The sequence below is a fragment of the Equus asinus genome, chromosome 15 (assembly GCF_041296235.1).
Source record: "Equus asinus isolate D_3611 breed Donkey chromosome 15, EquAss-T2T_v2, whole genome shotgun sequence".
Classification (NCBI taxonomy): domain Eukaryota; kingdom Metazoa; phylum Chordata; class Mammalia; order Perissodactyla; family Equidae; genus Equus; species Equus asinus.
In genome coordinates this window covers 45,748,005-45,765,784 of record NC_091804.1, presented here as the reverse complement: position 1 = coordinate 45,765,784, position 17,780 = coordinate 45,748,005, and the positions used below count along the sequence as shown (strand labels likewise).

At 51.5% G+C, this 17,780-nt stretch overlaps 1 protein-coding gene across 1 annotated transcript; it reads right to left on the bottom strand.

Moving 5' to 3' along the window:
• Positions 1-4,844: 4,844 nt before the first annotated feature.
• Positions 4,845-13,398, bottom strand: CIMIP1 (ciliary microtubule inner protein 1). The gene is made up of 4 exons (XM_014831885.3): positions 13,261-13,398; positions 10,987-11,068; positions 9,473-9,574; positions 4,845-5,484 (listed from the first exon to the last, which is right to left on the bottom strand). Exons 1-4 carry the CDS (start codon positions 13,326-13,328, stop codon positions 5,323-5,325), a joined length of 414 nt encoding a protein of 137 aa, XP_014687371.1. The 5' UTR covers positions 13,329-13,398; the 3' UTR covers positions 4,845-5,322.
• Between the last annotated feature and the right edge of the window lie 4,382 nt (positions 13,399-17,780).

Genomic DNA, 17,780 nt, shown 5'->3' with positions numbered 1-17,780 from the left:
TAGCCTCAGGCAGAAGCTGACATGGGGAGTGGTAGAGCCAAGAGAGGGAAGAAAAAACACCTAGATCTTTGATGACATTGTTATGTTACTAGATTAACCCTGGTGCTCAGCCTACTTTGGGTCTCCTCTTTGTGATCTAAGAAAGCACGTTACTGTTTTAACCACGTAGAGGGATGTTACTTATACTTGAAAGCAGCCAGATAGACCAACCTGAGGAAATTGGAGCCTATGGATCCTGGGTCCTGGTGATAGTGTTTGAATCCCTGATCAAGCTGTACCTGAAGCCAGGCCTGTCCTTGAACTTCCTGGTTACAAGAGTCCATATATTCCTTTTGTACTTTGGCTAGCTGGGGTTGGGTTTCCTGAGAGTCCTGATACAAGTTCAAAACTAAAGGCAGATCCAAAAGAATCAGCCCTTTGATATTTTCTGTGGTGACAACATGTTATGCCCAAAATCTCTTATCCATTCCAAACTCTAAAACGCTCCAAAATCCAGAAATATTCTTATTAGTTTGACACCAAAGCTCATTTTGGGGCAAAACTTGAACCAAATTGAGGAGAGGCTCCTAAGAGTCTTAGTTCCACTTAGTGTGAATGCTCATAAATTTTGCTACAAAAATATTAATGGATTTAATTTTGTGGGGCTGCCCAGACCTTGCCAGAGGGTTGGGCAATATACAGTGTGTGCACCATCTAAAATCGACAAGCTCTGCACTCCCAGACACATCTGGTTCCAGGCTTTGGACACTCAAAGTCCAGCGTCCCCTGGGTGTGTTTGTACACGTAAGGGCAAGACTAGTGTTTTCCAATAGTTTTATTTCACTCAACCCTGTCGTTTTCTTGTAACTCAAGCATAAGAGTTTCTAATTCATCTTGGACCGCGGTGTGCTTGTGGCAGAATCCTTTGCGAGTCCCGGACCCAATTACATTTTGCATCATTTCAGGGGCGGCTCGTTTAGACCGAGCCCGTCTGGAGGGTCATTGCTGTGATCTATTTCGGCATCGTGTACACAGGTTCCCCAGCCTCGTCTCGACCTTGGAAATGTTGTGGTATTTTACAGTGTGTGGTGACATTTACGAGCCCATTTGGACACCCGCAAAGAGGGTGATTTCCATGGATTAAATGTCAAGTTTGAAGCCGTGCAGGGTAATTGAATCCTTCAGCATTGTCCACTTCGGTTCTCATCGGAGGCCACTGACTGGACGTTCGGGCTCTGTTATGAGCCCACAAGTGCGGCCTCAGCTGCTTAGGTCAGACCGAGGCCAGGAGGACAGGCGGGAGTGGGGAGGACCACAGCAGTGTAATTTGATACCTGCAGAAATGTTGGCTCCTTTTAATCTTTTAAAATAAAACACATGTGGTTAGTTGGTGAATAAATTATCAGAGGCAGGAAAAAACCCACCGAGGTTTCTGAGAGTTTGGTTAGTTTATAAAACCTAACCATCCTGTGTATGGACAGGAGCGAAAGGGTAAAAGGGAATCCGTACTGTAATGTTTAAAGGAGAAGCATTTTTAAGCGGCGCTCAACATCTGCGCAGAAGCTGGGAGTAGCTTCCCTGAAACTCAGGGGCAGCAGAAGCGTCAGTTTCTGAGAGATGTGAACACGTTTGTGTTCCCACGGCCCAAAGGATGTGTGTCTTCAGACTTTGATCTGAGTCTCTCTCTTTTTTTAAGGAAATCTTAAGACTTATAGTCACCACACTGTACATTACATGCCCAGAACTTATTTATCTTATAACTGGACATTTGCACCTTTTGACCCCTTTCCCCATTTCCTCCACCCCACCTCCGGCTCTGACAACCACCCATCTGTTCTGCTTCTATGAGTTGGATGATTTTAGATTCCACATATAAGTGAGATCATACAGTATTTGTCTTTCTCTCTCTGGCTTGTTTCATTTAGCGTAATGCCCTCAAGGTCCACCCAGGTTGTCAAAAATGGCAGGATTTCTTTCTTTTTTATGGCTGAGTAACATTTCTTTGTCCATTCGTCCATTGATGAACACTTAGGTTGCTTCTGTATCTTGGATGTTGTAAATAGTGCTACAATGAACATGCGAGAGCAGATGTCTCTTTGGGTCGGAGATTTTGTTTCCTTCGGCTGTGTATGCAGGAGTGGATTTGCTGGATCATATGGTGGTTCTACTTTTTATTTTTTGAGGGCCCCCCATTACTGTTTTCCATAGTGGCTGCACCAATTTACATTCCTGCACAAAGGTTGATCTGAGTTTCCTGAGCTTCTCTTCTCCCAGGGGACTGCAGTCGAGCAGATCTAACGTGGGGACGGCCGTGCTCTTTTCCTCCACCGGTACCTAGTGGACGGGAGCGGCAGGACAGCCTCGAAACATTTACACCGCGGACTTCCAGTCTTTCTGACCGTTCAGCTGTTCACCTCCAGCTTGGTCATTTCCGTTGGGGGTATCTGCTGACCAGTCTCCCCAAAGTCAGCCTGCCGGTCAGCGTTATTCAGAAGAGTCAAACTGGACATGCTGAGTTCCTGTCCAGGCTTGAGGTCAAGACAGGTCAAGGGAGCCCATCTTTTTTGCTAGACTTTGTTGTTGCCAGACTGCTGAGGGCACACAGATGATGGAAGACGGCCCTTGGATTCACTGTAGGATCAGGAATTAGAACAAAAAGCAACACCTGACATCGGAAGAGGCCCCAGACCACATGCGTGGCCATCAGACGAAAATGCGGTCCTGGTGGGCTTAGACTAAGCCTGGGGCACACAATCGCTCTTCCTGGCCGCTCTGCTCAACCGTGGTGGCGGCATCTGATTGCAATAAGGGACATGGGTTTCTTTGAGGGCAGATGCCTCGCCTGCAGCGAAGACCGAGATGCCAAAACATTAGGACTTAAAAGGGGCGGGCTTGGCCAGCATCCAGTTGTTTAGTCTACATCAGGCCAAACGTCTGGGTGGTTGGAAACATCTTTGGAGTTGAATGGGCCACGTGACCTGTTCTCATGTTGACACAGTGCGGGTCAGGACCAATGAAAGACACGTGCTCAGGGGAGGCTGTTTTCTGAGTGGGGAGGAGAGGAGGCGGCAAATGTCTTCCATACCGTCCTAGTCTCCCGGCCGCTGTACCGAAGGACGGCAAACCAGGCAGCTGAAAGCAACAGAGGTTCACTCCCTCAGCGTCCCGGGGTCTGGAAGCACCAAGTCAAGGTGTCAGCAGGCCAGGCTCCCCCTGCGGCCTGCAGGCAGGGTCCCTCCTCGCCGGCCTCTCCCTGGCTCCTGCTGGTTTGCTGGCAGTCCTTGGCATTCCTGGGCTTGTAGACACATCACTCTGATTCCTGCCTCCGTGTCACGCGGCCTTCTCCCCGTGTGTCAGCATCTTCACGTGGCCGTCTCCTCCCTGTGTCTCCCTCTCCTCATGTTGGATTAAGGGCCCACCCTACTCCAGCAGGACCTCATCTTAATTTAACGAATTACACCCGCAGTGACCTATTTCTAAATCAGGTCACATTCATAGGTACTGGAGGTTAGGACCCCAACCTATCTTTTTTGGGGGACACAGTTTAACCCATAATACCTTGCTCCTCTTTTTTCTCAGAACCTAGAGAGCTGTGATAATTTTCCTTTAAATTTGTGGTAGGTGGGATGTCAGCCATGATGACTGTGGGATTTCTTGGTGGCGTGGCCCATGTGGCCCACGTGGCAGGCGATGAGTGTGGGCACCAAGCTCACAGGGAAAGACAAGGCTTCTTAAAGGGCTATTTCTCTTGTGTCCTGGCTCTTTCAGGCTGGGAAGCCTGTGAGAACCTGTGTTTCCCACTCTGGGTTGGACAGGGGACAGGGAACCAACAAGGTGGCTGAGAGGAGGTTTTGCTACGTGGCTCTGTTCTCAGTGCCTGAGTAGCTGGCTCTGAGGGTGTCTGCAGCCAGCCCTATGGAGCAAGAAGGCTGGCCACTGAAACCACGTGACTTTCAAGAGAACGGCGTCCCTGAACACGAGGAGGTCTTCTGCCAGGGGCTTCTAGGATTCAGAGACTTTGAGCCCAGAACTTGCAGGGGCTGGCCCAGATTCACTAGGAATTCTGTGCCCCCAGGATTTGCTGCCCCCAAAGTCGTGGAGTCCCTTTAGAAGTGTGCTGGAGGAGGCCAGTGTTCAGGGTCAGGGGAAGTTCCAGATGCGAGATTCTTGGATTGGTGAAGCACACCCACCCACACCTGGACAGGAAGGTGAGTCGGAAAGGTTGGGCGGGTGGGCCTTGTAAGTGGATCCCACCAGACAGAAGCCCCCTCAGGCCTCAGTCAGCAAACCCAGGAAGGAACCCCTCCCCAAACAGTGACGATTAGCCAACCCAAGGGAGGAAGGAAGGCGTCTCCGTGGAGGGCAGATAACTGAGCACGGCCCCTCCCGCTCTGCCCGCTCCAGGTCTGAAGATGGCACCAGTTCTCTGAGGCCCGGAAACGTAACCCACCCAGCTTCCGCAGGCCTCCTGCAGCCCCTCCGCTCTCCTCCTCTAGGGGTCCAGCTGGAGGGACCTGCGGGCACACTGGCTTCTCCTTCTGGCGCTTTGACTGGCTGGACACCCCACTCCCCACTCCCCATTTGTAGGACCTGGGCAAAGACTCAGGGCTAGGCAGGGACCAGAAATAAAATGTTAGCCAAAGGGTTAATGTTGAATGTCCGCGGGGGAAGGACGATTACCTGGTTGGCCAGCTCGGCTGCCGTCTGTGCTGCGAAGGGGTCTGGGGCAGGCAGGCAAGGAGGGTTTCTATAGAGCGCGTGGGAGACCCAGCCTCTCCTGGAAATCCACACTCAGTGGCACATCTTGGGTTCATTTCTGCCTTTAAAACTGTTGACCTGTGGCAAATATCCTGGGAAAGGAGACTCAAAGGATCCTCAAAGAGCTTTATTCCTCCTCCAAAGCAGGCCCAGGGAGATCCTGGGTACAGAAACACCAACATCTCATTATCAAGGGGGATGGTGAGAGGTGGGGCTGAAAGCGACATGGCGGGGTCCTAGACAAATATTTTAAAAATGAGATGACTGTTTTCTTTTCTTTTTTTAAAAAGCTATACCTAGAAGTTCCCAAGGTATCCAAAAAAAAAAAAATTCAGAGAATCTATTTTGCCTAATTCATTGCATTAACCAAGAAGGTGTGTTATGAGAATATTCCAGAAGGGAGACATGGATGAATTGAAAATGTCTAGGGGCTATTTTGTCTTCTTTGCAACATCCCATGAGCAAATGTGGAGGGCAGCTATGTCCTCAGGGGGACGCTGGGACTTCTTCCTTTCCGGGACATGGGCACCAGGTGCCTGGCGGTGCCCCTCACGGCCCAGGGCTGGAGTCTCTGTCTGGACTCACTCAGTGTATGCCTTGCTTAGGCCAGCTCAGCTCCTTGGCATATGCCCCTTTGCAGCTTCTGATCTCATAGTCGTGCTCCAGACACTTGTTCAGGCCTGGCACCCCGGATCTCCAGCCGATGAAGCCCTGGGTCGTCTTTGGGACTGGGGGCGATGGAAGGACCTGGAATGGAAATGCAAGGGGTTTAGTCACCTGGGGCCACAGCGACGTGAGGCGTGTCCAGGGAGGCATCAGGATCGGCCCATGAGGCCTGGTGTGGAAAAGACAGAAGGAAAAGCGTCCCTGTGAACGGGCCCTGGAAGTAAGCGCCTTGCCGTCAGTGGCACTCTGAGACTTGCGTCTTCCCTGGGGATGACTGCCACACACGCTGCCTTGTCTTGCAACCTCAGCACACTGAATTCACGACCGCCAGTGAAATCCCTTTTATTTGGTAAAAGAGCAAAAAGGGGAAAAAACCCCTGAGGTGCAGAAATATCAAATACCACCGTTCACACTGCCCTTCATAAAACACACGACGATGCTGTGAGACGGTGCCCTGCGGCTGCAAATCTTCCGGTTTTGATTAGCAGGCTGGATGATACTTGTGTGTGCACACATACACCCAAACTGTAGGGACCACGGGAATGAAAAACAAATTTAATTAAAAACCAAAAAGAGGGGCCGGCCCTGTTGCCAAGTGGTTAGCTTCGCGCACTCTGCTTTGGAGGCCCAGGGTCTCGCCAGTTTGGATCCTGGGTGCAGACATGGCACCGCTCATCAGGCCATGCTGAGGTGGCGTCCCACACAGCACAACCAGAGGCACTCACAACTAAAATATACAACCACGTACTGGGGGGCTTTGGGGGGAAGAGGAAGAAGGAGAAGAAAGAAGATTGGCAACAGTTGCCAGCTCAGGTGCCAATCTTTAAAAAAAAAAAAAAGAAAATGAGATCCTATCTGAAACAAAAAAACACAACTTCATTAGTCAATTCCTTGGACAGATTGAAATTTTTGGAAAATGACGGCAAATATTTAGGCAGGTTTTCCCCTCCATTTGAAATACTCTTCTATTCTGCTCTTCCAGGGTGATTTGAACCCAGACAACAGTGAGGAATATTTGTCCTCCCAGAAGAACTGAGATAAAGAGCTTTAATGCGCTCCGGGTTATGAGTTCACTCAGCTACAGGGATGTTTGAGCGAGGCGGTGGCAGGAGGGGACGGGTAGGGCCGGCCGGCTGCCACTGGTGGATGCAGCCCCTTAACATCTGTTCTCGATGAAATATTACAATTAATCTCCTGAGAAGCCACACGCAGGGAGGGTCATCAATGAACCCCCCGAAGGCCAGGTCTGCTGCGGCCGGCAATCCTGCGGAATTGCTCAGAGGGCGGCAGTTCCCCACGAGGCTGCTCCAGGAGGGTTCCGGGCACACACAGACCAGCTTTCAAGTCTCTCCAACTTGTAAGAGAAATGCAATCGGAAACCACCCTGGGATGCCACGTTTCACCCACCCGATTGGCAAAGAGATGAAAACGCCACTGTTAACAAGGGCCTTGTGGGAGAGCAGGGCGGTTCATTCGCTGTGAAGGGCAGTATTGCAATTATCCATAAGAAAGGAAAAGGCAAACGCCCTTTGACCTGAAATCGGCCCCAGGCACTTATCCTAAGACATCCTGATCCCTGCACACGGACCTCCCGGTGTTAGTGCGGGGGACTCACGGCAGCAAAGCACGGACGTGGCCGGTCTGCATGCCCACCGGCAGGGCCTCCTTCAGCTGCCGCCCATCCGCACCACGGAATGCTGGGCGGCAGTTTAAAAGAACAAAGCGGGCCTGTATGTTTTTGGATGGAACAACTTTGAAGATAAACTGCTAATAGAAAAAAGATGCATAAAAATACGTAAAATATGGTACAGTTTGTGTAATAACAAAAAAGCCTAGAGACCCACATACACGCATGCATATGCATATTCCATCTGTGGAAGGGTCCACGAGAGACTGGTGACAAGGGCTCCTGGGAGGCAGGGGAGGGAAGGAGGCTCTGCATAGCATGCCTTTGGGTTATGGGATACCTGTTAAAAATAAATGCTTTTTTTTTTTTTGAGGAAGATTAGCCCTGAGCTAACATCTGCCGCCAATCCTCCTCTTTTTGCTGAGGAAGACTGGCCCTGAGCTAACATCCGTGCCTATCTTCCTCTACTTTATATGTGGGATGCCTACCACAGCATGGCTTGCCAAGCGGTGCCATATCCACACCCGGGATCTGAACCGGCGAACCCTGGGCCGCTGAATCGGAAAGTGTGCACTTAACTGCTGCCCCACCAGGCTGGCCCCAATAAATGCATTTTTAAAGGCTCTGTGCACCCAGAGAGGGGATGGAGGAGAGTCAAGGATAAGATTTAAGAGCAGGGCTCTGACGTCAGACACGCCTGCTGTGTGACCGTGGGAAAGGCACTCAGCCTACGTCAGCTTCAGTTTCCCCATCTGCAAGATGGGTTTGATGAAAATAATATCTACCTTCTAGGGTCATTGTGGAAATAAGATGCGATTACCATCTAAAGCACTCAGCAACCAAGAGAGAATAATAAAATCTAACAATTATTGGGTGCTATGTAAAAGCAGAGAAAAACTTCTGGACGGAACTCCTCCAAATGTGAACCATGGGTAGGAGAATCTATGGATCTTTTAATTACTTTATTATTAATATTTTGCTGTATTTCTAAAAAAATTTTCACAGTGAACCATATTGCTTTATAATTGGGGGGGAAACAACATAAGTCAGCAGAGTGCATTCATTCATTCATTCATTCATTCATTCATTTGGCTGACAGATGCGTACCCACGGAGCTCTCACCACATGGCAGCTATGCCATCAGACCCTGAGGGCAAGTTAGGAAAAGAAAATCCACACAGCCTGACACCCCACCCTGGCCGCCTTTGTGCTTTCTTCAGGATGCAGGGCTGTTTCTCCATAGCTGGACAGAGGGCAGAACCAGGGAGCAAAACAGGCCCATGAGACGAGGCCCAGAGGCGCACAGAACGCAGCAAATTCTAAAGGCATCTGACCCACGTCTGCGGCTGACTTGTCTCAGGTAGGAACTCCATCAAATCCTCTCTGCTGGGATTGCCCCTGTCACTCACTCAGCAACCAGAGTGACATTTCCGAAAGGTACTTGACATGCCACAGCTCTGCTTCCCATTATAGATTGGGTTCAAATCCCAGCTCCTTCCTCTGGCCTCCGAGGTCCAGTAGGATCTGGCCGTGCCCACTTCTCCATCCACATCCCTTCCCTTCCCGCCCCAGCTCACTAAGCACCAGCCCTGTCACATCCCTCGGGGTTCCTGAAACATACCAACCTCTGTTCTGCCACAGGGCTTTTGCACATGCTGTTCCCTGGGCCTGAAATGCCTTTCCCAGGCCTGGCTCCTTGTCATCCTTCAGTCCTCAGCTCAGTGGGCACCCCCTTATCCTCTGCTATCCTCCAACATGCCACCTGCCTGCTTCCTCCAGGGCACCCAGCAGAGTATGAATGATTTTGTTGATTTTCTTGTTTCACGTTTGTCCCTCCCCCGACCTCACCCGGAAGTAAGGGCTGGAGTCTTGTTTTCCAGCTCATCGCTGTTTGCCAACCAAGCACCTGGCACCTACTGATAGATAACAGTCATTAGCAGTCTCTAAAAGTGCCAAGTAATGTTCCAGGTCCCTCTCGGGCACCACCCCGCTGCACCCTGACACCACTCCCAGAAGCAGGTGCTTTCCTTAACTCCAAGGGGGGGAAATGGAGACACAGAGAAGTCAAGCCACTTGCTCAAGACCACACAGGAGGTGAGCGGCTGTGCAGTCTGACTGCCGAGCCCGGCTCTACCTGCCCTGCTCTGCTGCCCACTCCCTTCAATGTTGGCTGAGAACGAGTGGATCCGGCCCTCCTGTTCTTGGCTTCCCTCTGCTTCTGCAGAGCCAGGCGCGGTGGCTCTCGCCTGCGTGGGGACGAGTAGCCCGCTCTGTCTCCCACGCGTGGGCTTGGGGAGGGCGTGGAAACTGGGCTCCCCACATGCGGGGTCCTGCTGCGCTCTTACCTGTGGCGGCCGGCACTGTGGGCCTGCAGTGAACACAGCGTCCGGCGGGGCTTATGTCTTACTTAGGAAAACAAGTATGTAAAACGGCTTTGCGAACCTTGATGTATTTCTCCACTGGGGTCACTGGCCGGATGCGGAACCGCTGGGGAAGCTCGATTTTGGGCTGTGGGGTGGGGTCTGCTTCTTCACCCTTGATCAGCTGAAACACAGGCCCCAGAGACAGGAAACCACGGGCTGAGACGGGTGGAAGTGTCCTCTGCATCGTGCCCCCAGAACACTGCGTTTTACAGCTGACAAAAGGGGGGCTCGTGAACACTGGGGAGCTTGTCACAGTCACACAGCTAGAAAGGGGTCGAGCGGGACTCGCACGCGGGCCAGCTCAGCCCCAAGTGCAATGGCCTGCTCGTGGCAGCCCGCTAACTTATATTCCCAAGTAGTAATCTGAGAAAACTTTACAGGTTACGGACTCAAATTTGACAATGCCAACAAGGCTCCAGGACCAACCTTTAAAATATTAGAGGAGACTTCCTAGCCCTCCTTTTAATTTTTAAAGCAATTTTGAACTCTTCAAAGACCCAAATTACATATAGAGAATATTAACATAGACTCTTTTTATGCATATTATATTAATAAAGACCCACTTTATGCATAAAATTTCAAATTGTATAACTCTCCACGTATTAAGAAAACTCATTAAGCATGGCATAATTTCAAAGCTAGTGGGATGTGGTTTCTGCTGCCTTGAGTCATGAACGTTTTGAATGAGGTGGGTCTTAGTCGGGTCCGCACCCCTTCAAAGAAATGGGCTTCCTCGTGTCGTGTCCCAGAGATAGTCTGAAAAGCTGCAACCTGGCACCCACCACCCCACGAAGCCCGCACAAGCGTTTGGTGCGTCTCTATGATGTTTCGTAAATCTGAACCAGTATTCTAGACTCAAGAGATTTCATGTAAACATGTGGACTTCCGGACTCTCTTGAACGATCGGCATATGCAGCTGGTCTCTGGGTGGCAGCATCAGCAGGGCTGATGGCGGCTGCCCCCGGAAGGGGCTAGAGGTCTCCTTGTTGGCATCTCCACCCTCCCTGTTAATAATGCCTGGCCCTTGTCCCTTTCTGTTACCTGTCTGCTGTAGGAAATACCAGGCTATTTTCCTAAGGATCCCTCATGGCTTCACTCCTCCTCATTCCCTCTGAACCTCACAGTCACTCACCGAGGCAGCCGAGGACTGTCACCCCATTTTACAGATGGGGAGTCTGAGGCCAAGTGGCCCTGGAACTAGACAGACCAGCTTCTCCCCATGGTGCCTCCTTACTAGCGGTGTGACTTTGCGCTTCTTCGAGCTTAATTTCCTAATGTGTAAAATGGGTGTAAGACAGCGCCCCCGGCACAGGGCTCGTTGTGCGGGTTCAGATCAAGCACCCGGAGCGTGCCCAGCCCGTAGTCAGCGCCCCCTAAATGCGTGAGTGGAAGGACCTGTGAGGCGTCAGAGTTCACAGGCTTCACACACCACACGCTCTTTAATTTTATTCTTGCAAATTATACACTTCATAACTGTTTACTCTTGGAAATAATTGATTCTATAACCTCCGGGCTCATAAAATTTATATTTACCTCCTCCAGGGGGGTTGTTAAAAATCCCCACTTCTGGGCCCAGTTTTGCCGTGCTTCAGTTTCAGCTTTCAGGCGGTATTTCCTGAAAAAGAAAGCTCCTGAGTGGGGGCCGACATTTGACAACGGTGAAAGCAGCGGAGCCTCAAAGGCCCACCGGGGAGAATTTTGCATTGGTCAGTGCGCCCTGCCTGAGTGACGCGTCTGTGCCAGGGAGGGGCCGGTCCCTGCCCCAGGACCTCGCACGCCGCGAGGGAGATGTGCAGCTAAAGCACCAGTGATGCTGGCTGCACGGCGCCCGGGAGCGATGGACCGGGGTGTACTCTGCCCGGGGGGATGTGCAGGTGCTGGACTCCTTGTTTTGGGGGCCCTGTGAGCCGCAGGAATGGCCCTGTGTTAAACCATGACGGACGTGCGTATTAAGTACCCTTGTTCTCGGGGCAAAGGCCAGGGCAGAGGGAGGGGGCCCCTGGGGCACAGAACTTGAGGGGGCCCGTTCCCAGTACAGAGCCAGCAGCTGCACCACCTGGAGGCGGAGCCCTCCCAGCTATTGCACCCCAGGGGCCTCGCTTGCCTGGCCTAAGCCCGGCCCTGTTTCTGCTCCACATTAAATATAATTTATATGTGACCACCTCTGAGCTGAGCTGAGCTGCAGCTGAAGAGCCGGTGTATCACATTTTGCAAAAATCTAATTAAATGTTTATTCATTTTGATTTTCAAGTTTCTTTTTCTATTTTGAAATCAGTATCTGCACCCCCTACCCTCCTGTGTCTCAGTAGTTTCGGAGGCTCTGGCCAAGCTCTTTGCCCTGGGCACTGAGTATCTGAAACTGAGTCTATTTCCAGTGGAGATGTAACATGAGCCAAAAATATGAGCCACATCTGGTATTTTAAATTTTTTGGTAGCCACACTGAAAAAAAAAGTAAAAATTAACAGGTGAACTTAAATTTTTTTTTTTTTTTTTGGTGAGGAAGATTGTCCCTGAGCTAATGTCTGTACCAATCTTCCTCTATTTTGTATGTGGGACAATGCCACAGCATGGCTTGATGAGCGGTGTGTCGGTCTGTGCCCAGGATCTGAACCCAAGAACACTGGGCTGCCAAAGCAGAGCCTGAAAACTTAACCACTATGCCACTGGGCTGGCCCCAGGTGAACTTAATTTTAATATCACTTTTTTTTTGATATGAAATCTTTGAAATCTGGTATTTTACATTTATAGTTCATCCTGACTTGGAACAGTTACATTTCAGGTGCTCAGCACCCACTTTGGACATTGACTAGAACAGCCTACGGCTTCACTGGCTCTGTTCACGTAGGAAGGGCCATCTCATTTGGGTCTTAAAGGATGAGTAGGAGTTTGTCTGGTGGAGAAGGGAGACAAGGGCATTCCAGGCAGAGGGAACAGATCCTGCTATGGTGATATTTCCTATTGGGTTTGCTTGGAGAAAGATAAAAATTTTTTAAAACATTAATAGTTTATTTTATGCCAAATAATACTGGCTTTCCATTTTCAAGAGTGATATAACGTTTTCTGTAAAAATAAATCTATTAAGTGAAACACCAGTTTAAAGAAAAATAGGAAGTGACTATTACAAGTTTTAGAAGGAGGTGGCAACAGTCCCGGAGATGAGGAATAAGAGAACGGAGGCTTCGGAGCTGAGCAGTCATGGTTTGCTGTTACTAAAATTCGCTAACTTGCATCTAAATTAGCAACTTCTCACACTGATTAAAACTTCAAAGAGATGGGATAATACTTATCAATCAGATACAATGCCAAATAAGATATCCTTACAAATGTCTGCTGAACCCAAATCTTTTAGAAAATGAATCTAGTCTTTAAATTAAAATTTCTTATTGTTTAAAAAAAACATGAAAAGCAAGAGAGGGTGTAAAGTGTACGTGTCTCTCATTCAAATGGAACAAATATTGAGATTTCTGTCTAGTTTTTTAAAAAGTTCGGTAAATCTTAAAAATGAGAACGAACACACGAGTTGGCTCTCAACAAGTAGAGCTTTGCAGGTGGTCGTAAAGCCAGATGCAAAATCTTCCAGGCCTTCGCGGCGTGCCTAGGAGGAGAGCGAGAAAGAAAAGCCGCCTTGTCGCTCCCGCTCCCTAACATCCACCCCTTTCCTCAGTTTCCCTGACCACCTCCAGCGCACGCTCCTCGCCCCCAGCGGTCGGCCACCTCCAAGACTCGTTGGGGAAGCTGAGGCCGCCAGGTGAGCACACTTCAGGTGGGAACAGCACAGCCCGCGGGTTACCGGATCCGGGCGTTACCAGATCTCGTCCTGGGCCACCAGGTTCATGCGCTCGGCCGCGGCCGTGCTGAGCGGTTTCTGCGCCATGGGGCTCGTCTCCGTGTCGCTGCGCCCCGCGCGCACCCGCCCTGGGCTCAGCGTCTCGCGTCGCCCGGGAGACCGGTTGCCAAGCAACGCGGGACGCAGAGGCGGAGGCGGCGCGGCGCCTGGAGAGGGTGGGGCGGCTGGGCTGCCCGGGCGTCGGAGTCCTTGCCCACCTCCCTGCGCTCCTGCCTGGCCCCCGCTGCAGCAGCCGTCCTCTGCGGAAGACAGTGGGGAGACCTCAACACCTAACCCCCCCGCCCCGTTTAACATTTAGACCCGTAATGCAGGTACACACACCGACAAGCGTACCAATCCTCAGTGCACCAAGCTTGATGGAGCCGGTCACAGAGACCTCGTGCCTGTAACCACCCCCCGGGTTAGGAAATAGGACACTCCAGCCCGCCCGGCCTGTCGACTTCTCTCGGCGGGGATTTTTCCCCACTGTTTCAGCTTCGTGTGAATGGGACCATCCCGGTGTCCTTCGTGCGCGGCTTCCTTGCCCAGTGTTGTTTGAGGGGTTCGTGCAGATAGATACAAGGAGCCATAGTGTGTTCGTTTCCGTTCTCTAGTGTTCCATTCTGCAGACGGCATCGGGGCTGAGGTTTGGGCCACCACGGAAGTGCTGCCGTGAATATTACGGCACATGGCTTACGCAGAGCATCCACACGCATTTCTGTCGGCATCCACTCTTTATAACAATCCCCAAATGAAATCCACAGGTAATATCGCCTTCAGACCCCACACCCTGCACTGTCTCTTTCATGCCCATCGACTCCAATCCCTCATTATTGGGATGATCATTTGGCATTTGGTGTTTGTTGACTGACTCATTGACCTCCTAAGGATTCCACCATACCGTGTTGTCATGGGCCTGGGACTGAAGGATGGGTGTAAGAGACAATAGTAAGTGGGTCTACTGCACAGGCCAGGGGAGCGTTTTCCGCTTGAGCAGCCATGGGGGACACAGGAGTCCAGAGCCTCATGGACTGGAAGCATGGAGGCGGCACCCTGCCGCTGGTGTAACGTCGTCTCTTAGATAATTACCGCGGCCACTCTGAGAAGCGGGTGTCCGCTGTCCTCGCGGCGGCTCTCCCTCCCTCCCCGTCCCTGTCTTCCTGCCTCAGCAACAGGCCCCTGCTTTCATGGGCGGTTGGAGGATGTGTTTTCCTCTCATAAGGACGTTCCCCACACCTGAGGTGCGTGAGGCTTTTCTCGGCTGTTGGAAGCGCGGGGTGGAGGCCCAAGGTCGGGGTGGTCCCACTGCCCACTCAGCCGAAACAGCGAGGGGGCGGGAATGGGGCTGAATGGGTTAAGCAGCGCCGTGCTGAGCAGGCCTGGGGCGTCCAGGGGATGGGATTTCCTCCCTGGCCTTTTCTCTGGGGTGGCCGTTCCTCTGACAAGAGGGAGGAGGTCCTGGAGAGAACTGAATAGGGTGGCTAGGAAGAGAGGCTGCAAGGTCTGCTTCTCCCCTGGGACCTCCTAAGACGATTCTGTTAAAAAGATTAATTAAGAGTAAATTCGTTGCTGAATGTCTGTGAATGCCTGACCCCCGAGGGTTTATTCATCTGCAGTGTTTGCGGGGCTCCGCCCGTGTGCCTGAGGGCCTGGGAGGGAACAAGACGACAGAGTCCTTGTCCTCCTGGGGCTGACGTGTCTGGAGGGAAGACAGACGATGAAGGCGGGACATGGAGGCACTTACGATGGGGCCAGGAGAGACGCGTGCAGCGAAGGAAGGGAACCCAGGGAAGGAGGCCAGAGGCCACAGACGTCAGGTTGGGGCACGGAACGGGCTGTTACAGAGGGTGGTTGGAAGGCTTCTCTGAGCAGGGACATCTGAGCACGGGTCTGGGGAGGGCGGGGCCCGTTTGAAGGGACTGGAAGAGTTTTCCAGGCAGGGGAGAAGTGCAGGGCAAAGGTCCTGAGACATGCAGCCTGCCGTGTCTGAAGAGCACCCAGGAGGCCGGGAAGCTGGAGAGTTCCCTGGAAAGCAGGGCTGGGCTCAGAAATGGAAAAGCAAACACAGTGCCTTCCAGGAGTGCCTCTGATTAGGGACTCGGAGGCGAATGCAATGGGAGGATAGTGCACCTGGTATATGAAGTGACAGCAGGATGAATGCGGTTCAGAGTGAGCCCTGGAAGCAGCAGAAGAGTGCAGAGGAGGTGATGAGTGAGTTGGGTTTTGAAGGTTGAATAAGAGTTTGCCAGTCCTGCCTGTTCTTCTCAGAAATATCTGCGTGGGGCATCCTGGGGGATGAGTCCAGGACTAGAAATGGGGTGTCTATTGTGTTTAAGTGCACAGGCTTTGGGGTCCATAAGGGCTTAAGTCTCGGCTCTGCTGTGACTGTCTCAGAGACCTTGGGCAAGTGGGTTGACTCTCTGAGCCCCGGTTTCCTCATCTGTGGAACGAGCTCCTGGTGATCCTGGGAGGCTGTGAGGAGCACATGAGAAAGACTGGGCTCTCACGGATAACGGATAATGTCACCGAGGAATAGCGCCTTGTCTCGAGCAGGGCCCTCCGCCTGGGTCACGAAGCTTTGGGAACAGCGTGGGGAGATGGAAGGGGGCTGAGTGGGGCTGGGGTTTGCTCTCTGACCACGTCGGTTTTGAGGAAGAGGCTGTGGACGGCCGCTGACTGGGCTGAGAGGTGAGGGCTGCACTCGCTGGGGCGCTCCCGGGCCACCCCGAGGCGCCAGTGTTCGCCGGGCCCTGGCTGGTGCCTCCCGCCACTCTCACTACACGGGGGGAGGTTCACTTGTGACTGTTTTGCAGAAGGGAAAAGTGGCTCAAACGACAGGTGGAGGAGAAAGGATTTGAACCAGACCGCAAAGCCCTCTGTCTTACCGTGAACTCTGGGCTTCCAGAGCCCCTCTTCCTCCCCAGGGCTGGGAGCCTCACTGGGGGTAGGATGGGGCGTCCATATTCCTGGTCTTCCTCGCTCTCCCGACTGGTGAGAATGCCCTTTTCTCTCTGGGTGATTTCCAAGTGGCTGCAGCTTGGCTGTGCTGTCAACTCTAAGCAGCAAATGATACTTGAGGAAGAAGCTCGGTGCCGGCTTTTCCTAGGTCGTGTCTCCGTTCCAGGTAGTCTCCCGGCACAGCGGAGCCTGTGAAGACGCATCAGGACCCACTGTGCTTCCAGGTGGCTGCAGCTGATAGGGGCCCGAGGTCACATAGAGACCTCAAGATGCCAGTGCCCCAGCCCTCCCTGAAGACCCCTTCCTGACCGATGGGCACAGGACTCGCTTCAACCAGCTGTGAACAGAGCCGGACCCACTGTCCCGTCAGCGTGTGGGTATCAGCCCCTAATTAGCATAACCACCTGAGCCCTCAGCTGGAGGGCTGCCAGGTTCAGCAAATAGAAACACAGGATGTCCAGTTAGATTCGAATGTCCTGGAGCATCCTTCTACGACACTACACTCAGACTAAGAAGTCTTTTGTCATCTATCTATTAATTGAGCTGGGCATCCTGTATCCTTTCTGACCACCCACCCTCAGTGAATTTCTTCACTTGTGTACGTACCATGCTCAGCAAATTAGTACATTCACACATATGGAATCTTCTTTTAGTTTTTACTTCTGGTGGTCTGTTTTCTCTTTGTTTCATCTATATCTTTCTCCTTCTCTCCTGCTTCTGGGGGTTGAAACCTCCTCCCTATAACATATATATATATTTTTTGAGGAAGATTAGCCCTGAGCTAACATCTGCCACCAATCCTCCTCTTTTTGCTGAGGAAGACTGGCACTGAGCTCATATCCGTGCCCATCTTCCTCTACTTTCTATGTGGGACGCCTACCACAGCATGGCTTGCCAAGCAGTGCCATGTCCACACCCGGGATCCCAACCTGTGAACCCCGGGCCGCTGAAGCGGAACTTGCGCACTCAACCACTGTGCCACCAGGCAGGCCCCTCCCTTGAATATTTAAAACAAGAAATTCAGGAACCTCTGACACACACACTTTCTTCCCCTAATACTTATTTTATTTTTTGAAGAAATGTTATTTGCCGTAGATTTCAAACAGGAAGAGCCGAGGGAGAAAAAGGACCGCCATCCTTGCCGATCATATGTGGGAACCGAAGGAAATATTTACAGCTTGCAGAAGCTTTGCCATGTTCCCGCATATTAATATTTTTGGCCCTCTCTCAGCATTCTGGGACAGTTTATTTTTTATTCTTAATTTTTTTTCATCTTGCTGTTGCTTTATAAAACATTTCGACAACTGGAGCCAACTGCTTCCTTTTAGTTTTTAAGCTTAAACAGTTTTCTTTTTTATTTTATGATTTTTTTTTTTTTGAACCAAAGAACGCTCTGTGCAGCGAGCGGCCCCTGCCAGCCGGCTGCCTTTTCGCAGCACGGTGGTTATTACCTCGACTGTGTGCAAAGGCGTGAAGGCTCGAGCTGCAAGTGCCAATTGGCAGGAAAGCATTGATGGCTTAACCGAGCCTCAGCTTGAGGAA

Excerpts from the sequence above, each read along its gene's own strand:
- CIMIP1 (XM_014831885.3), bottom strand. The coding sequence starts at position 13,328 with ATGGCGCAGAAACCGCTCAGCACGGCCGCGGCCGAGCGCATGAACCTG. Across the intron at positions 11,069-13,260 it reads GTGGCCCAGGACGAGATCTG|GAAATACCGCCTGAAAGCTG; the intron begins GTAACGCCCGGA and ends TTTCTTTTTCAG. Across the intron at positions 5,485-9,472 it reads CAGTGGAGAAATACATCAAG|GTCCTTCCATCGCCCCCAGT; the intron begins GTTCGCAAAGCC and ends TTTCCATTCCAG.